We start from the raw sequence: 17,677 nt of genomic DNA on the forward strand, positions 1-17,677 counted from the left end.
GGACTATTGGAAAATCATAAAAATACATTAGAGAGGCATGGGTTGTTTTTAATCCATCTATAATTTGGGGCATTTTAAAAGTATTAAATTATGTAGTCATCTTAATAGCACTGCATGAATAGTTTTATTAAGTATACCTAAAAACTAAGTGTTAATAAAGACAGTAGAAATACAACTCTCCTTATCAAACAGAGGGGAAAAGTCAACCTGTAGGAAGGTAAACATGAAAAAATAGAAAACCAAGCTACATTATAGTACGGGAAGAATTACCACTCCATAGCATTTGGGAGGAATTTTCATAATTACGTAATTTGTTTAGCTTTATTTTCTTAAGGTGGGTAGTGTGGTAGGATAAACAATTAAATAGAATGTGTTTGAGATGCAAGTCTGTGACTTTTACTAGCGTCGATTTCTTGGCCAAGATGAAGACTCTATAGTGAACTTTGGTTTTCTTGTTTGTAAAATCAGGTTAATAGACTTACAGAGTTCTGAGATTAAATATAATTAAACAGGTTCTCGTGTCAGTTACTCTCATACTGTATATGATTAAGAAATGATGGATACCTACCCATTACTGTTGCAAATGGGAGCACTTTAATAACTTAAAAATTGGCCAATTTTATTTTTAGAAAAGCTCTGCATCATCCTGTGTTTAGATGTTAATTACGCTGACTTACCTAATCCAGGGTGAGTCAGCACGAACCACGTTCCTTACAAAACTTCACAAAATGTCTAGTGTGAACTAGAACTATAGAGGCAATAGATCTCTTCTCCTTTCATAGTTTTCTGTGGATTAATAGAAAAGGAGATACTTCATGTGTTTATTTTTATTGCTTACTGTGAGAAAAGTAATGATGAACATAAGGAAGAAAGCAGTTCAGTGTGACCAATAGAATATATGACAATATATGTGGGTCTGCAGGGTGCTTAAGAAGGTGCATCTCTCAGCTCAAGGGTTTGAAGCTGTCTGGCATCAGTAGAGATTCCTTATGTTATTATCTTAGAAAACAGGCAAGCTTTCATGTCTGCAATGAGAGTCACTGGTTTATCCGTCTCCTGGTAAGCGACATGTAGAAATTACAGATGGAATGATGTCCTCTAAAGTCTGCTAGGGGACTTGCCTCACAAGCTGCAACTCCACACCCAGACATAATTGTCAATAGAGTGTCCTAATGACGAATACGTGCAAAACTTTTAAGTTATTTTCTTACTGAAACATATTTATTTTACTACAATTATGTAAATCCCTTATTAGTCCTTCTTTTGCTAAATATTTTTATGATTTATTTTGGAATACATTTACAGCCTGAGATTTCTGTATAATAGTAATGGCATTTTTTTCACATCTAAAGAGCCAGTCTCTATTAAATGCCAAAAGCTAGCTTTAGGCATTTATGGGTAAAAATCTCAAGAACAATTCTGGGACTTAAATTTTGAAAAAAATTTGAAATACACACACACACACACACACACACACACATATATAATTTTTAACAGGTTTGCTTTGCTATTGTGTACAAAAGCAACTAGGAGTCATTTAGAAGAATAAAATTATTTCCATTGTGATGAGTGCAAATCTCATCTTATGATAAGTACAAATCTCATCTTTTGACGAGTGCAAATTTGCATGTAATTTTTTTAAGACCATTGGTTTGAGCGATACATTTTAGATTTCTGTGTTGCTAACAGAAGCTGGACTTTTTGTCTTTTATTCCACTACAAACTTGCAACAAAATGCTTAACAAATCAATGCTGTATTCAGAATCAAACCTAGAAGAATATTAGTGCTTTTATAATATGTTTTTTATTCTGTTTTGAGCTTATTGACCCATCCATCAGTTCTTCACTCGAATGTCAACTCCTGCAGAGTTGAAATTGTGTCTGTGCTTTGTATATAATAAAAGTTCAACGAACATGTTTTCAATTGAAGTTTAAAGAAGAATAAACTCGTAAGAAAAAAGTCTTCATAGTGGATTTCATAGTGGTTCTTCTTGTTCAGGAATAAATGACAATTGTTCCTCCACAGGAAGCTTGACAATTGTTTAGAGTAGGGACACATTTGAGGAGATGTTAAGAAACACTCCAAAACTTCAGCATCTCCAACCTCAGTCTCCTCCAGTAGCTCCAAAAGATTAAATGGATTCTCATCTAAAAGATGAGATACTACAGCTAATAGGAAATTCTAATCGCATTTTCTCTGACTTTATCTTAGTCAATTCAGGCAGCTAGAACAAAATACCTTAGAGGAGGTAATTGATAAACAACAGAAATTTATTGCTCACAGTTCTGGAGGCCAGGAAATGTAAGATCAAGATGGCAGTGGACTTGGTGTCTGGTGAGGGCTCTCTGCTTCATAGATGCTGCCTTCTTGCCACATCCACTCATGAGGGAGGATCAAGGCAGCTCTCTGGGGCTTCCTTTATTAAGGGCACTAATCTCACTCGGGATGGTGGCGCCATTATGACCTAAATCGCCTCCCAAAGGCCCCACCTTCTAATCCCATCACTTTGGCAAATTGTGGAGGAACACATTCAGACCATAGCAGAATTAACTAATCATTTCTATTCAAAAGTATTTCTTTTTTTATTATTATACTTTAAGTTTTAGGGTACATGTGCACAACGTGCGGGTTAGTTACATATGTATATATGTGCCATGTTGGTGTGCTGCCCCCATCAACTCGTCATTTAACATTAGGTATATCTCCAAATGCTATCCCTCCCCTCTCTCCCCACCCCACAACAGGCCCTGGTGTGTGATGTTCCCCTTCCTGTGTCCATGTGTTCTCATTGTTCAATTCCCACCTATGAGTGAGAACATGCGGTGTTTGGTTTTTTGTCCTTGTGATGGTTTGCTGAGAATGATGGTTTCCAGCTTCATCCATGTCCCTACAAAGGACATGATCTCATCATTTTTTATGGCTGCATAGTATTCCATGGTGTATATGTACCACATTTTCTTAATCCAGTCTATCATTGATGGACATTTGGGTTGGTTCCAAGTCTTTGCTATTGTGAATAGTGCATCTCACACCAGTTAGAATGGCGATCATTAAAAAGTCAGGAAGCAACAGGTGCTGGAGAGGATGTGGAGAAATAGGAACACTTTTACACTGTTGGTGGGACTGTAAACTAGTTCAACCATTGTGGAAGTCAGTGTGGCGATTCCTCAGGGATCTTCAACTAGAAATACAGTTTGACCCAGCAATCCCATTACTGGATATATACCCAAAAGATTATAAATCATGCAGCTATAAAGACACATGCACATGTATGTTTATTGTGGCACTATTCACAATAGCAAAATTATTTCTTATAATAAGTACAATACTAGTGTAAAAAATATAGTTCACATAGCTCAGCAGTAATTTGGTACTTCCAGTGGTACTTTTCAGTGTGTGGAAAACTGTACAGGACAAACAACTGACTTCTTCAACATATAAAATGCAGAGAAAAATTGTGAAAGGAGGGCACCTGTAGATTAAAACCTATCTAAAGACATGTACAACAGCTGAATGTGTGGGCATTCTTGGGCCCTAATGTGCTAAATTATGTATAAAATTTATAATTAAAGTAATGTGCAATCTGGACAGTTGATGACATTTTTAAAAATTATTATTTATTGGATTATGTGTGATAAAGATACTAAAAAATGTGTTTCTCTAAGTTCTTGTATCTCAGAGAATTATACTAAAGTAGTTACCTGTTTAAGGGCATACCATCTGCAAATTGCTTCAAATGAGTCCACCTTTGAGGACAATAAGGAAATGGAAAAAGCAGAAGTGGCCATAGGTTGGTACTTACTGATGATTGTTGAAGTTAGTTGATGGCTGATGGAGGTTATTACATTATTCCCTTCATGATTGAATATGTTTAAAATAGTTCATCATGTGCCATTTTTAATCAATGAGAAAAATTTAAGATTATATAAGTGTTACTATAATAAATGATAGAATTTTTTCTCTCTAAACATGTTATTACAGAGCTCTGCAGATCTGCACCAATGAGCAAAGTCATGGAAACAAATCATTTAACCTACAAATAATTTCCCTACATTCTCCCACTAAACACATACATGCAAAGGCATGTAGTGAATCTCTTAAAGCCATGATGTCTAGTAAAATTACATATTAACAATATGCTGGAATGACAGGTGCAGTGGCTCCTGTCTGTAATCCCAGCACTTTGGGAAGCCAAGGCAGGTGGATCACTTGAGGCCAGGAGTTTGAGACCAGCCTGGCCAACATGGTGAAACCCTGTCTCCACTAAAAATACAAAAATTACCCACACATGGTGGCACATGCCTGTAGTCCCAGCCACTCAGGAGAATGAGACATGAATATCATTTAAACCTGGGAGGTTGAGGTTGCAGTGAGATGGGATTGCGCTACTGCACTCCCATCTGGGTGACAGAACAAGACCATGCAGAAAGAAAGAAAGAGAGAGAGAGAGAGAGAGAGGGAGGTAGGGAGAGAGGGAGGAAAGGAAAGGAAAGGAAAGGGAAAAATGCTGGAAGAACTTAGAGAATTGAAGAATTGGAGACAGAACACATTTGTTCAAAATAAAAGCTCCCTTTGCAGAAGATAGAATTGTGATACATAGGCTGGGCCCAGTGGCTCACACCTGTAATCCCAGCACATTGGGAGGTCAAGGCGGTCGGATCACTTGAAGTCAGGAGTTCAAGACCAGCCTGGCCAACATGGTGAAACCCCATCTCTACTAAAAATACAAAAATTAGCCAGCGTGGTGGTGGGTGCCTCTATTCCCAGCTACGGGAGGGTGAGGCAGGAGAATCGCTTGAAACCAGAAGGCGGAGGTTGCAGTGAGCGGAGATCGCACCACCGCTCTCCAGCCTGGGCAACAAGAGTGAAAATCCATCTCAAAAAAGAATTGTGATACATAATTTATCTTCAAGCCAGGCTTTATCTAAATCGATTTCATCAGACTTGTCAAGAATTCAAATCATTTCCCTGCTTACAGACTGTTTTCTAACAACTGAAATTTACTGGACACTTCAGATGACCTGGGCTTGGGCTGTGTGCTCAGAGTTTGGAAAAATTTAGATACTTTGACTTCTAAGGTTTTATGAAACGATATGATATAATTTGGCAGTCTCAACCTCAAGAAATATTTTAACGCCCTTCATTGTGAAATCATGATGCTAGAGATGATAGAAAGAAAAATGGAATAGTAAATCAACTTCTCTTAATTGGACTTTTTCCACATACTCTTCACATGCATTATCACATTTCACAGATGAGAAAATTGAGACTGCTATACTCTGTGCTTTGTAAGTGCATGGGAGCAGTACCTAGTAGGATTCATTTTTCTGGCTTAGTTGCATCAGTATTCCAGGATTCATTCATTCAATAAACATATATTGTATATGCCCCAAGTTCCAGACCCTGTTCTAGGCACTAAAGTTTACATAGACATTATGGTATGGCAGGTAAGGTACAAATGTTAAAAGGGCAAATTCCTTTTTTATAAATTAGATTTTCTCTGGCCAGATAATATGTTCCCACTTCTGCACCAATTCTTCTCTTTTCCAGTCCTACATATTTTTTAGTGTTCCAGCATTTATGATTATATAATGAATTACCTGAAAACTTAATGACACACATAAACATTTATTATGCTCACCAATTCTTTGGGTCAAGTATTTGAACAGGGCATACGGAGACAGATTGTCTCTGGTCCATCATATCTGGGGCCTTAGCTAGATAACTGGAGTGTCGGAGGCCAATGCCATGTGAAGCTTCCATCAATCGTGAATCTAGAGGGTGACACTGGCTGTTGGCTGGGGGCCTCAGTTCCTCTTTGCATGAGTCTCTCCACGTTGGTCTCTCCATGTTGGTCTCTCGCTATGGCTTCTATGTACATGCTAGTTGGGGCTTTCTCGCAGTTTGTTGGATGATTTTTCTAGAGTGCTTCCCCAAAGGAGAAACACATGCGGAAGCTGGATGCTTTTTTGATAACCTAGCTTCAGAGGTCACATAGTACTACTTCCTCTGTAGGTTGGAGCAATCACAAGCATGCCCAGGTTCAGAGAGGTGGGTAAATTGAGTCTACCTCTTGATGATGAAGGACCAGTTTTAATTGGACATCATGGGAAAAGGACTGGGGATGTTTAAATGGGTAATGGTTGCTATATTAGTCTAAGTATGGGACAGGATCCATGTAATTTCACTCACACTGTATCATGTGATAGCTATTAGATATCAATATTGATTTGTCCGCTGATCAATTGATACACAAATATGATAAAATATTATTTTCAGTTGTTTTACACATAGATTTCAAAATCATACATGTGTTAAATATCTACCTCTATCTTAAAGCATCTTCTACCCTGTGTATCTCCTTTTCACAATGATGTTGAACTTTCCAAAATCATTTCAGGGACTTACCAGCTGTTGATCTGATATTTTTAAAAATTTGAACAAGGAAATGCATTTATTTTCGCTACGTGTCAGAATTCTAGCATAATGCTATTCAGGTTTCTACAGAAAAACAAATAGCATCATTAAATAATGAGATGCTAGTATAATATACCTCTTACAATCATATTGGATTCTGTGTTTATAGATAGCATGATTATTGGTCTTCTTTAAATAACAGTCTTAAAAAACCTGTTTTCGGGAAATAAAATGGGGAGTGGCAACATAATTAAGAATTTTGAGCATATAAACTATACATTTAATGACTTTTCCCTCAAAATCTCTGTAAGTTAAGTAATATCACCTCTGAGCTTAAATAATATAAGTAGCTCATAGAAGTTCACACAAAACCAGGGTCTGAATTCAGGTTTAATAACAAGCTATTTTCAGTTCCAAAGGTTCTTAGAAAGCTAAACTTAAAATTTTATTAGTATATATTTTCTAAACTTCACTTGATGCCTCTTTTGTTTGTATTTCTCTTAGGACTCAATATTATTTATTCTATTATGTTTAGAAACAATAAACTCTTCATAAATTTTATGTGCCATTGTTTTTTCCATAGTGGAATTTATCACCAAATCCGTTTAACATAAATAAGTTTCATAATGGAGGTGTATCTTTTTCATTGTAGAGTACCAGGATGATTAAAAGGAAATGTTGCAAAGCTTATTAAGGAGAATTAATGCATTTGAAACCATCTATCAGATTACTTTAGAGAAGAGTGAATTGAGTAATTTTAATGACCAGGAAAAGGCTTAAATTAATCATTGTGGCTGTCCAGCTATAAAGCTCCAATCCCAGATACGTAAACTAGGAAAATGCTTTCATGTAGTTTTCTGCTAATAATTGATAGTGGCTACAATTTCTTGAGCTCCTACTATTAGTCAGATTATTTTTCTATATAGTTTTTAACTCTTGCAACAGCTCTTTCAGAAAATTAAGAGTTAAAATCCCCACAAGTTTTATGAGGCCCAGTGGGAATTCAGAGGCAGATGTGTGAGGCCCCAGGAGCTGCTCCAGCACAGGCCATGCTGTCAGTTTGTCAGAACCTCTAAACTTTGCATTTCATTCTGAATCATTACAACTATTTGAAAAAGGCTTATTATTTTGGTAGAAATTATACATTAATCATTGGTTTTGGACTATATGAATAATTTTATATGAAAAAAGAAAGCATATTGATTAGAAGTTTATTACTAAACAAGAAAACAAACTTTTTTTGAAAAATATTGAACAATTTGATAGAGTGACTGAAGCTCTAAAATAAGAGCATTTTAACCAGAGGTTATGTTTCTAACTCTTGGGCATGGCTTCTATTTAAATTGAGGGATATATTTTATGTACAAGGTATCATACAAAATACTAAAAATAATTTTTTTAATTTGTGTTTTTCAATCCTGATCTTAGCATATTATTATATAAGATTTGTCAGTAAATTTAGCCAGTTAGTTTGTAGTCGATAGACTCCTTTTTGAAGACCAATTCTTCAAATCCCAAAGTAGTAATTATTTACATTAAAGGAGAATATAGTCATGAATTAAACCCATCAAAATACTAGATTTTTTTGTTCTGAGTAACAGAATAAAATAAAAGTTGTAAAAAGAGAAAGTGTTTTTCATTTGTGTAAAACAATGTCTTTATACATGTGAAGTAGCTGAAATTTATATTTGCTTAAAATTTGTTATATATACTTTAATTTTAAAATATCTAAGGAAGCCAGAGAAGGAAAGATGATTGATTCCTTTAAGAAATAGTAACAGAATAAAAAATTTAAAAAAAAAAAAAAGAAAAGGAAGAGAAGGGGAAAGGGAAATAGAAGGGTGAAAAAAGAAATACAAACAAAAACAAATATGGCAGCCTGGGCCAGGTGGTAGCTGTGGGTGGTAGCGAATGTGTGCCCCGTCCACTTCCTGGGTGCTGACTGCGGGTCCCAATGTGGGGCTCTGGTAAGGAAAGCAACCCTTCTCTGCGGTGGCTACCAAGCACCCAAGTCCTCTATTTTTAAAATAAGATTAGCTTATCGGCAGAGGTAGTATCCTCTATCAAGGTAAGAGTCAGTCATGGTGCTAGCAAAAGAGTAAACATGACCTTTCCCAAAAAAGAATGGTAGGAAAGAAAGGCCTCTACAATTATAGATTCTGAGAAGACAAAATAAACTAGACTTTTAAAACTGAAGTAAACAAGAGAGATGCTATCCCCTCACCAACCTCCTGTACCTGCCGTTTCATAGGCATTATATGGAAATCAGGGATAACTGATTTGTCGGAGAACCACTTGGAGCAGTGTGGTGAGCCCCGAGGTAATCTTCAAATAGTTGAAGTTTATAGTATGCTTGAAGTGTTCAAGTCCCAAAGAAGTCCTGCAGAGAAGCCTATTAACTTAACTCCATATTTCCCCAATGGGCTTCTGCTTACATAGGGTTTTCAGACAACAGCTATTAAAGTCTCACACAATTAGTGTTCTGCTGAACATATTTCAGCAATGCTCAATGTCTAAAATCTAACACTATTCCTTCTCTCTCTCTCTCTCTGTGTCTGTCTCATGTGAACACACACACATTAATATCTTATATGTACACATATATATTAACTAATGAGCAAATTAGTTAATGCATAGTGCATTCTCAGTTCTATGATCTATCTCAGTGTGTTCAACCATGTCTACCCATTAGAATCACCTGGAAAGCTTTTTAAATATTTCAATGCCTGCACCCCACTCCAATTTAATTGGTTTGGGGTCAGGCCCAGACATTAGCCTTTCTTAAAAAACTCCTCAATTAATTCCAATGTGCAGATAGGCTTGAGAGTCACTGCCCGGGGCTCTGCCTTCAGCTGGAGTCAGCTTTAATTAATCTCCTACTTTAATTCTGTGATGTGTATGCCATGCTCTATTATATTTTTGTTTCAGATATGTTTCACTGAGTAATAAAAGTAAAGGGAGAGCAGTTGGTGGAAATTTACTCAAGAAATTGTTTGTCATTAATACAAATGATGAGCCATCTGGATAAGCAATAAGGTTCTGTTCCTAAAGAGTGTGTTCCAGGGGTGCATAATTTTTATTAGTAAACCACTTAGCAGTGGCACTTCATGTACAAAGCTGTATTTTAATTAGAGAAGAGCAAATACTATCTAAGCAGCTACTTGATAATTATTCATGAGCATTTATGAATACTCACCTTTCACCCACATTCACGTCTACTCTGAGGAATACCCGGAGATCTAATTGAACCCCAAAACAACTCTACAGTAGGTAGATTTGCAAAAGTAATGGTTGTTTTCCATTGAAGCCAATGATGCCAATGATTGATGCAGATTTATGCTTCTAGGTATACGAACTAATTTGCCTGTAAAAATCTTCACTCTATCTTTCTCTGATTGTGTTGAACACACGCCCACATATGCACATTCACATACACATACAGAGTTTAGTGAAAATAAATCAAGAATAAGGTTCTGCCCATGACTTTGGCAAAACCATTTGGTTTGTGGGGTACATTTTTTTAAAGTTTCAATGAGGTATCCGATATTGAATGATATGTTCCTATTGTTAACCTTAGCTACATGTTCTAGTGGTTTTGAATTTCATGCCACAGTACGTCTATATTTTAACTTTGGTTCAAACAATGAGTGCTTTGAACAGTTTAGAATAAAGGCAAACTTTAAGTAAAACATTTTAATGGACACATTACACCAAAATTATTTTGAAAAAAAAAATTCTACTTTAAACTACATATGTTTCCAGTGACTCACTACCACTCCACATCACTCTCCACTGTTGGAAACACAAATATAGATTTAGTTCCAGAAGGCACCTTCATAATAAAAGGTACAAATTGGAAATCAGTCCACAGGCTACTTGGTTTTACACATGAAGCTGGAATTTTCTCTATGGGATTTTAATAATTTACTTTAAGATTTTTTTCCCCCAGAACACAAAGAACATGATGTTCAATAAAAGGTTCAGGTGTATCGTAAAGATCACCCTATGCCACAAAAAGAACTCGCTGCTGACGCTGCAGCTTAATAATACTAGAAGTCCAGCAGAGACGCTGTAGGTTTTATCAATCATTTTGATTGACCAAGAGAGTGATAAATTGGGTTGCTCTATCCATAGACACAGGCCACATCCATTTCTGTTATCCAAAGTTTGGTAGATTGCTTTAGACGTTTGTGAGAAAAAGGAAGAAAGCTGAGACCTGGCTTCTTCCCGTCCTTGTGTTTGCCACGGTTTCATCTACATTCACACTTGGTTTCACGGCTTTGATTAAACCAGGGGATCAATTCAGTGAAGCCAATATTCAATTCAGTAAAATATTAGTAGAAAAAAACAATTACAGTATCTGTTTTCTATTATGAGAAGCCTCAGGTCGGTCAAAACAGGACAGAGGTTGTGTTCTGTAAGGCAGTCAAGGCCAGGAGGATGCAATCAGATTGTGATCGAAAGCAGTTTTTGTACCTACAGAGCTGCAACCTATTCTGAATGCAAAATAACAAAAGAACTGTATTAGATATGTTAGAGTCATCAATGTCCATCTAAGTATTTTCAATTAGAGAAGCTCAAAAGGAGAGGAAAACAAAATGTCATATAATGTGGGTATGTCTTGTAAATAATCAGCCACTGAGTTTTTAAAATTTGGAATCCTGTTTATCGAACTTCTTATCATTTCGCACAGTAATAGACATTACCTTATTTCATGGATTCAACATTGTTTCTCAGCAATTTGTTCCCTAAAATGTATTCCACTTAACCACACTATCCGTAAACAGTTTTAAGTCAAATTGTTGCGGTAAATGACCTATTTGTGTTAATTTTTAAATGATTCAATGTATTTTTAATAATAAAAAACTTGAGAAGTTACAATTGTGTATGTCATATAGTCAAAGAGGATATTTTCCAGTGGTTTCATTCCATAAGAGAAGTCATTAATTTCTGTACATTTTCAGTAAATATTTCACCCCAAACTTTAATAATTGTATAGCATTTATTATTCCTTTATAACAAAATTACCTTATTATTGGAGTTTAACAAATTATTAAAGGAATGCATCAAAATATTATTTCTGAAGCAAAGTGAAATAGTTTAAACGGTATTTATTTCTTTTTAACAATTTTTATTTTTTATTTATGATTGAAATGGAAGTGACAAGTAGATGTACTGCTTGAACAGTAGGGATGCAATTGTGGACAGATGCTACATAGTTGCATGGAAAGTGGTTTTTCTTTCCAAAACCATTACTGGAGATTTATGCCCTGTAGGATAAGATAAACATAGAAACTGATCATGAAGATCTGGATTGCCTGGCATCACTTGGTTTTGATGGAATAATTCAAGAGGATAAATGTGCTAGACTGTATCAGTTACAAGAAAGAAAATATTTTTCATATGATATTTAGATACTGAATGCCACTCCTCCCTCTGCCAGCTATAATGTGCAGAATTTGTTGGTCTGTGTCCATATTCAAATCGTATTTGCCTTAACAACAACGCCTTTAAAATTAAATGTTTTATATGGTATGTTCTCATCCGAAGCGACTGTTTTAATTAAGAGAAATGATCACAGCAGTGTGAGTTTACCTAAGAAACACTTAAAGGTTTAAAAGGCAAAGAACTTCCCGCTTTGTGCATTTCTCTTGAAATCTTGTTGTCAGAAGACAGAGAGGAAAAGTTCTAGTTACTTACTGTGCAAATAATGTACATGGAAGAAAATCCGGTAACCACAGAGGGAATGCTGGGGGAAGAAGACGATACCAGGAGAGTCTCCTGGTTTATACAAATCCTCTCAAGTTCTTTAGGTTTAAAATGACTTCTATGACAACCACAACATGGCAAATTCTTCTTTAATTTTTAATTTAGATTTCATGTTGTAATAGAATGTTTTAGGGAAACTTCTTCTATCTACAGAAATTAATTTATCACTGAATTTAAGAAACCATCTTTTACCATGAAGGCAGAGAGGCAAGAAAACCCATTGGGAAGGGTGGTAGTCATGGAGCACCATTTTTTGACCTGAATCTAAGAATTATTTTTGTTACTATTTGAATGTCAATATATGATATTCAGATCTTATTTTAATATGGTTATTACTTTAATATTTTGTTTGGTATATGTCTACTATACTGTTATTCTCCACCTGTCATACTAATAATAATAAAGACCATGTGCATTCATCATTAAAATAACTCCATCAGGTTGTAAGAACCTCTGCACTTTGAGCTCTCCTACCTCTGCTTCAGTCAAGGACCCCCTTGCCTGCCACCCTCTCATGCTCTAATCACCCCGTTTCTGAAGATGTTTGAGCTAGCTACACCTACGCACAACATTCTAACCCTGGCAAGAAGACTAGAACTTTACAGCCAGTCCACCCAGTCCCACGCCACACTCCCTTCTGTGTTCACACCAATGTTCTGCTCTTTCATATGTTTGTTTCTTCTCTGAAGAAATTTCCCCCTGAGACTTCTTCATGCCCTACAATGTCATAAATTTCCATTCTCCCAAGTAACTGGATTTTTGAGAAAATGTCCTTTTCCATCTAGGTGCATGTAATTCTCAATTCATTACTAGCCACACCCTTAAGGGTAAGTGGGAGCTTCCTTTGGGAGAATATGGAGTGACCTCGTGCTGGTCACTTGAGAAGGTAATTTGTCTTGCTCATTGGAAGCTGTCCTTATATGGGCTAGAAGGAGGACATGAATGCCCATTAGCAGGACCAGAACATCTAGAAGGAGCTCCTACTTCCCAGGTGTTGTGATGACATCAGACTTGGAGAAGATTTGGGATATGTAGAGGAACCCAGGAAGTTCTTTCTTTTCTGTGCTCTTCTTTCCAGTCTTTCTTATTTATTTTATTTATTTATTTGAGACGGAGTCTTGCTCTGTCACCCAGGCTGGAGTGCAGTGGCGTGATCTCAGCTCACTGCAACCTTCGCCTCCCGGGTTCAAGCGATTCTCCTGTCTCAGCCTCCTGAGTAGCTAGGACTACAGGCATCCACCACCACACCAGGATAATTTTTGTATTTTTAGTAGAGACGGGGTTTCACCATATCGGTCAGACTGGTCTCGAACTCCTGACCTCAGGTGATCCACCCGCCTCAGCCTCCCAAAGTGCTAGGATTACAGGTGTGAGCCACTGCCTGGCTAATATTTTGTTATTTTTTAACAAAAGCTTTCGCATTTCTTTATATTAATACAGGATATTTCTCATTAAATATTGTCTTAGATATTATTCCCCTTGCAGATGAGATCTAATTTTCTTTCAAATGTTTTATCAGTTGTTTCCAGCTATATAAATATTGATCTGTAATTATTTTTAGTTACTGAGCAGTAAATATTTCTAACCGGCTTTTTGTCTAGTATAACATAGTGTTTTAGGGTGCAGATGAGGGAACATAAGGGTCTGTAAGACTGAGTGATCTCACAAAAGAAGTGGGTATAGACAGAGAAGAGACAAGGTCCACAGGCAGAGCCCCTGGACACTCCAATATGAGCAGACCGGGAGTCCACGAAGAGTCGGGGAAGGAGATAGGGAGGAAGCAGCCAGTGAGCTAGAAAGCCAAGAGAGTGTGGTGTCCCGGAGGAGAGGTGAGAAAGTGCTCCATGGAAGAAGAGAAACCGACTCAGTCAAATAACGCTGGGGTGGGGATGGGTCAAGAGAAACAAATGTGAGAGTTGAACATTGGATTTAGAAATGTGCACACTGCTAGCCGGGGGCGGTGGCTCATGCCTGTAATCCCAGCACTTTGGGAGGCCAAGGCGGGTGGATCACGAGGTCAGGAGATCTAGACCAACCTGTCTAACATGGTGAAACCCCATCTCTACTAAAAATACAAAAAATTAGCTGGGTGAGGTGGCGGGCACCTGTAGTCCCAGCTACTCAGGAGGCTGAGGCAGGAGAATGGTGTGAACCCAGGAGGCAGAGCTTGCAGTAAGCCAAGATGGCGCCACTGCACTCCAGCCTGGGCGACAGAGCGAGACTCCGTCTCAAAAAAAAAAAGAAAAAAAAAGAAATGTGCACATTGCTGATGACTTCTACAGAAGCAAGTTTGATGGCGCCATGGTGTCAAAAGTTTTATTAGAGTGGTTTCAAGAGGGAATGGAAAGATAAGAACTTGAGATAATAAGTAGAAATCAGCCGTGTGTGTGTGTGTGTGTGTGTGTGTGTGTGTGTGTGTGTGTGTGTGTTGATATGAAAGGAAGCAGAGAAGTAGAAGAGTAGCCTAGAGGGGAAGTCGGATTTTGCGCTGGTTAGATTTGAGTTATGGTTTAGTTTTTTAAATACTTTAAGATAAATAAAAGTTTTTTTTTAAGATTAAGAAATAACATATTTGTTTCCTGATGGGAATGTCTTGTGGAAAGAGAAAAATTGACAGTTGGAGGAATGTGGAAAATTTTCTGATAAAGAAAGTAATTTCTTCAATATAATGATTTGACTGTTGATTACTATTTCTGAAAGAACCCCCACATTCATTCTTGCCCATCACTAATATGCAATCAGAAATGAGGCCCTCATGAAATGCTTCTCTTTTCTCTGGGATCTCATGGTAAACCCAGTTTTATCTTCATTTCCTGATGAGAGCTCAAATATATTTTCCTTTTGGAAATATTTTAAGTGCTCAAATATATTTGAGACTCAAGGTTTGTAATATTGGAATCATACTTTTTGTTGTTTTTAGCATACTTTGAATAGTTAGATGATATGGTATCAGATATACTTGATCTGTGAAATATGTGCAAGTCCATTCCTGGACTTCAGTTGAAACTCTGACTTCTCAGGCAACGTTGTCATGCTTTATTTTGGTAGACTAATTGGTTGGAAACTCCCTGAGTCAATAATTTCCCAATCTGAAACGGTGTCATTGAACAACTGAATATGCACTACTGTACTATCTTGTGTATGCACTACTGTACTATCTTGTGTATGCACTACTGTACTATCTATCTTGTGTATGCACTACTGTACTATCTTGTGTATGCACTACTGTACTATCTTGTGTATGCACTACTGTACTATCTATCTTGTGTATGCACTACTGTACTATCTTGTGAAATGTTTTCTTGTTTTCTCCACAACAGCTTTGTGTCAACATGACCAATGAGAAGATGCACCACTACATCAATGAAGTGCTTTTTCTCCACGAGCAAGTGGAATGTGTACAAGAGGGAGTTACCATGGAAACAGCATATTCTCCTGGTAACCAGAATGGAGTTTTGGACTTTTTTTTCCAGGTATTCATATAATATAATTAGATACTTAACAGGATATATGGATTTAAATATACTGGAGACAAAGAATTTTCTTTCAGGAGGCCTTATTTTTGAGGTATCTTTATATGTGAGATTCTGCAATAATTTTTCAAAATCTATTGAGGTGCACAAGTTATCTTTTCATGAAAGGGCATTTGAAGGATCACCAATTCATTAAAAGGACAAGAAAATATCATTTTGATATAGAAATATTCAATACTGTTTATTCAACGTCACTAAAACTCTCCTTTTGGCAATTATAAGTGCCTATTGTAAAAAAACAGACGTTTTATAAAATAATACCTAAGATTAATCATACCATAAAACAAGTTCAATGGAATCTTTTTTGTTAATTTATCTTCAAAGTTTCTAAGATTTAAATTTGGAAAAATTGGCAGGAAAAACATATAAACACATATATAATGTCGGTTAAATTAAGAGTCTCACAGCATCTGCAGGTGTTTATAGTTTTAGTTTTTCTACTTTACAATGAAAAACAATTTGACTCTGTGTCTCTATCACATAAGCCAAAATCTATCACATAAACAGCAATTGCGATGTACTAATATAAGAAAACATTATATGGATTTACTCACAATATCTCCAAGATACATGGACATTGTTGAAAACAGACACAATTCAGCTATTTGGAGAATATGTCATTCTTTACTCTCTTTCCATAAAGATAGATTTCTAAATTATTTTATTTTATGAATTTTTCTGATTAACACATTCTTGTTCTTGCTTCTAACTTGTCAGCATTCTTCTTTTTCTAAAATTACAGCCCTCTTCCTCCAGAAAGCCCTTGTAGTGACATACATAGCCTATAATTATTTAAGGTTTAAAAATGTCTTCAAACCGGCGGGACTGTATACTTAATTGTATACGGGAAGCCTCAGGCATCTAGCACCTTCTCTCTAGCTTGCCATGTTCTCTTCCACTGCCAACCAGGGGTCATCAGAATAAAAACTTGCATGGGCCATATTTATATTTCAAGGATTACCTATTTGTCCCTGGCCCTGAGGGGAGGGGTTGATCCAGATTTTTACCAAATACTCCAAGTGTCTAGTACATTTTGTTGCACTGTGTAGTATTTGATGAAGGTGAAACTATGACAACCTTTCACATGGAGTAGAGCCATGCAATCTCTTCTAAACCGTTACTACTAAAGGAATTGGAGGTCATTAATCCCTTTCTTATGGCTTTTTTCCCCAGGTTCTATTTTTGTCTTTAGGCACTTCCACAAGTTTTCAAAGTCTGAAAGGTTAATTGCCCCATTCTTTTATTGCTTTATTTCAGACATCCAGAAAACATAACACACACAAGATTTTGTTTTTAATTTGAAGACAATACAAATAATAATGCTTAAAAAATGTTGCTAGTAATCAACCACCTTATCCATGGAGAATATCATCTTGATTTTTGGAGCAGAATCAGTTAGCTCTCTGAATGTCTATCTCCTTTATACTGATTTGGGGCCCTGTCTTTGAGTTACTGCAATATCCATTGACAGCTTTACCAAACAAGTGAATATTTTCACCCCAGAGAAGAGGTCTGTCACTGCCCTTGAAACAGAAACAGACTTGCAGACAACCTTGCAATGGCTCATTTGTCCTTCTGCTGTGTGTCTTGTGTATGTTTGTATGTGAATCTGTAACAGCATTTACAGAAGTATGGTGACCTGATGCTCACAGATCAATAGATGAAGCAATGATGGATAATATTGTAATATCAACACTTTACTTACTCTTCAGTAAATAGCTTGCTATTAGTTGAAATAAAGAATTGTTTGATTTTGAAAACATCACAGATGGAACCAGTCCTTGGCAAGCTTCTCACATAGACCGTTTTCTTCTATGGCTGCTCTCTATTATACATATTACATTATATATATATATATATATATATATATATATATATATATATATATATATATATATATATATCTTCACCTCCAGCCTCTTCAGAGGACTCCTCATGGGGGCCCCCGGCCACTCTG

The 17,677-nt window shown here is 36.5% G+C and overlaps 1 protein-coding gene across 4 annotated transcripts in view; it reads left to right on the plus strand.

Moving 5' to 3' along the window:
• The window catches only part of MYO16 (myosin XVI), a 711,002-nt gene that overhangs the window by 495,594 nt on the left and 197,731 nt on the right, over positions 1-17,677 (plus strand). For all 4 annotated transcript variants that reach the window (XR_008538898.2, XM_054665553.2, XM_054665554.2 and 1 more), the window contains exon 22: positions 15,508-15,660. Coding sequence is in view for 3 of the 4 variants with exons in the window: in XM_054665553.2 (XP_054521528.2) it covers positions 15,508-15,660 (153 nt within the window). In the remaining variant the exon portion in view is untranslated. The remainder of the gene's footprint in view (positions 1-15,507; positions 15,661-17,677) is intronic.

This window comes from Pan troglodytes, chromosome 14 (genome assembly GCF_028858775.2).
Source record: "Pan troglodytes isolate AG18354 chromosome 14, NHGRI_mPanTro3-v2.0_pri, whole genome shotgun sequence".
NCBI classification, from domain to species: domain Eukaryota; kingdom Metazoa; phylum Chordata; class Mammalia; order Primates; family Hominidae; genus Pan; species Pan troglodytes.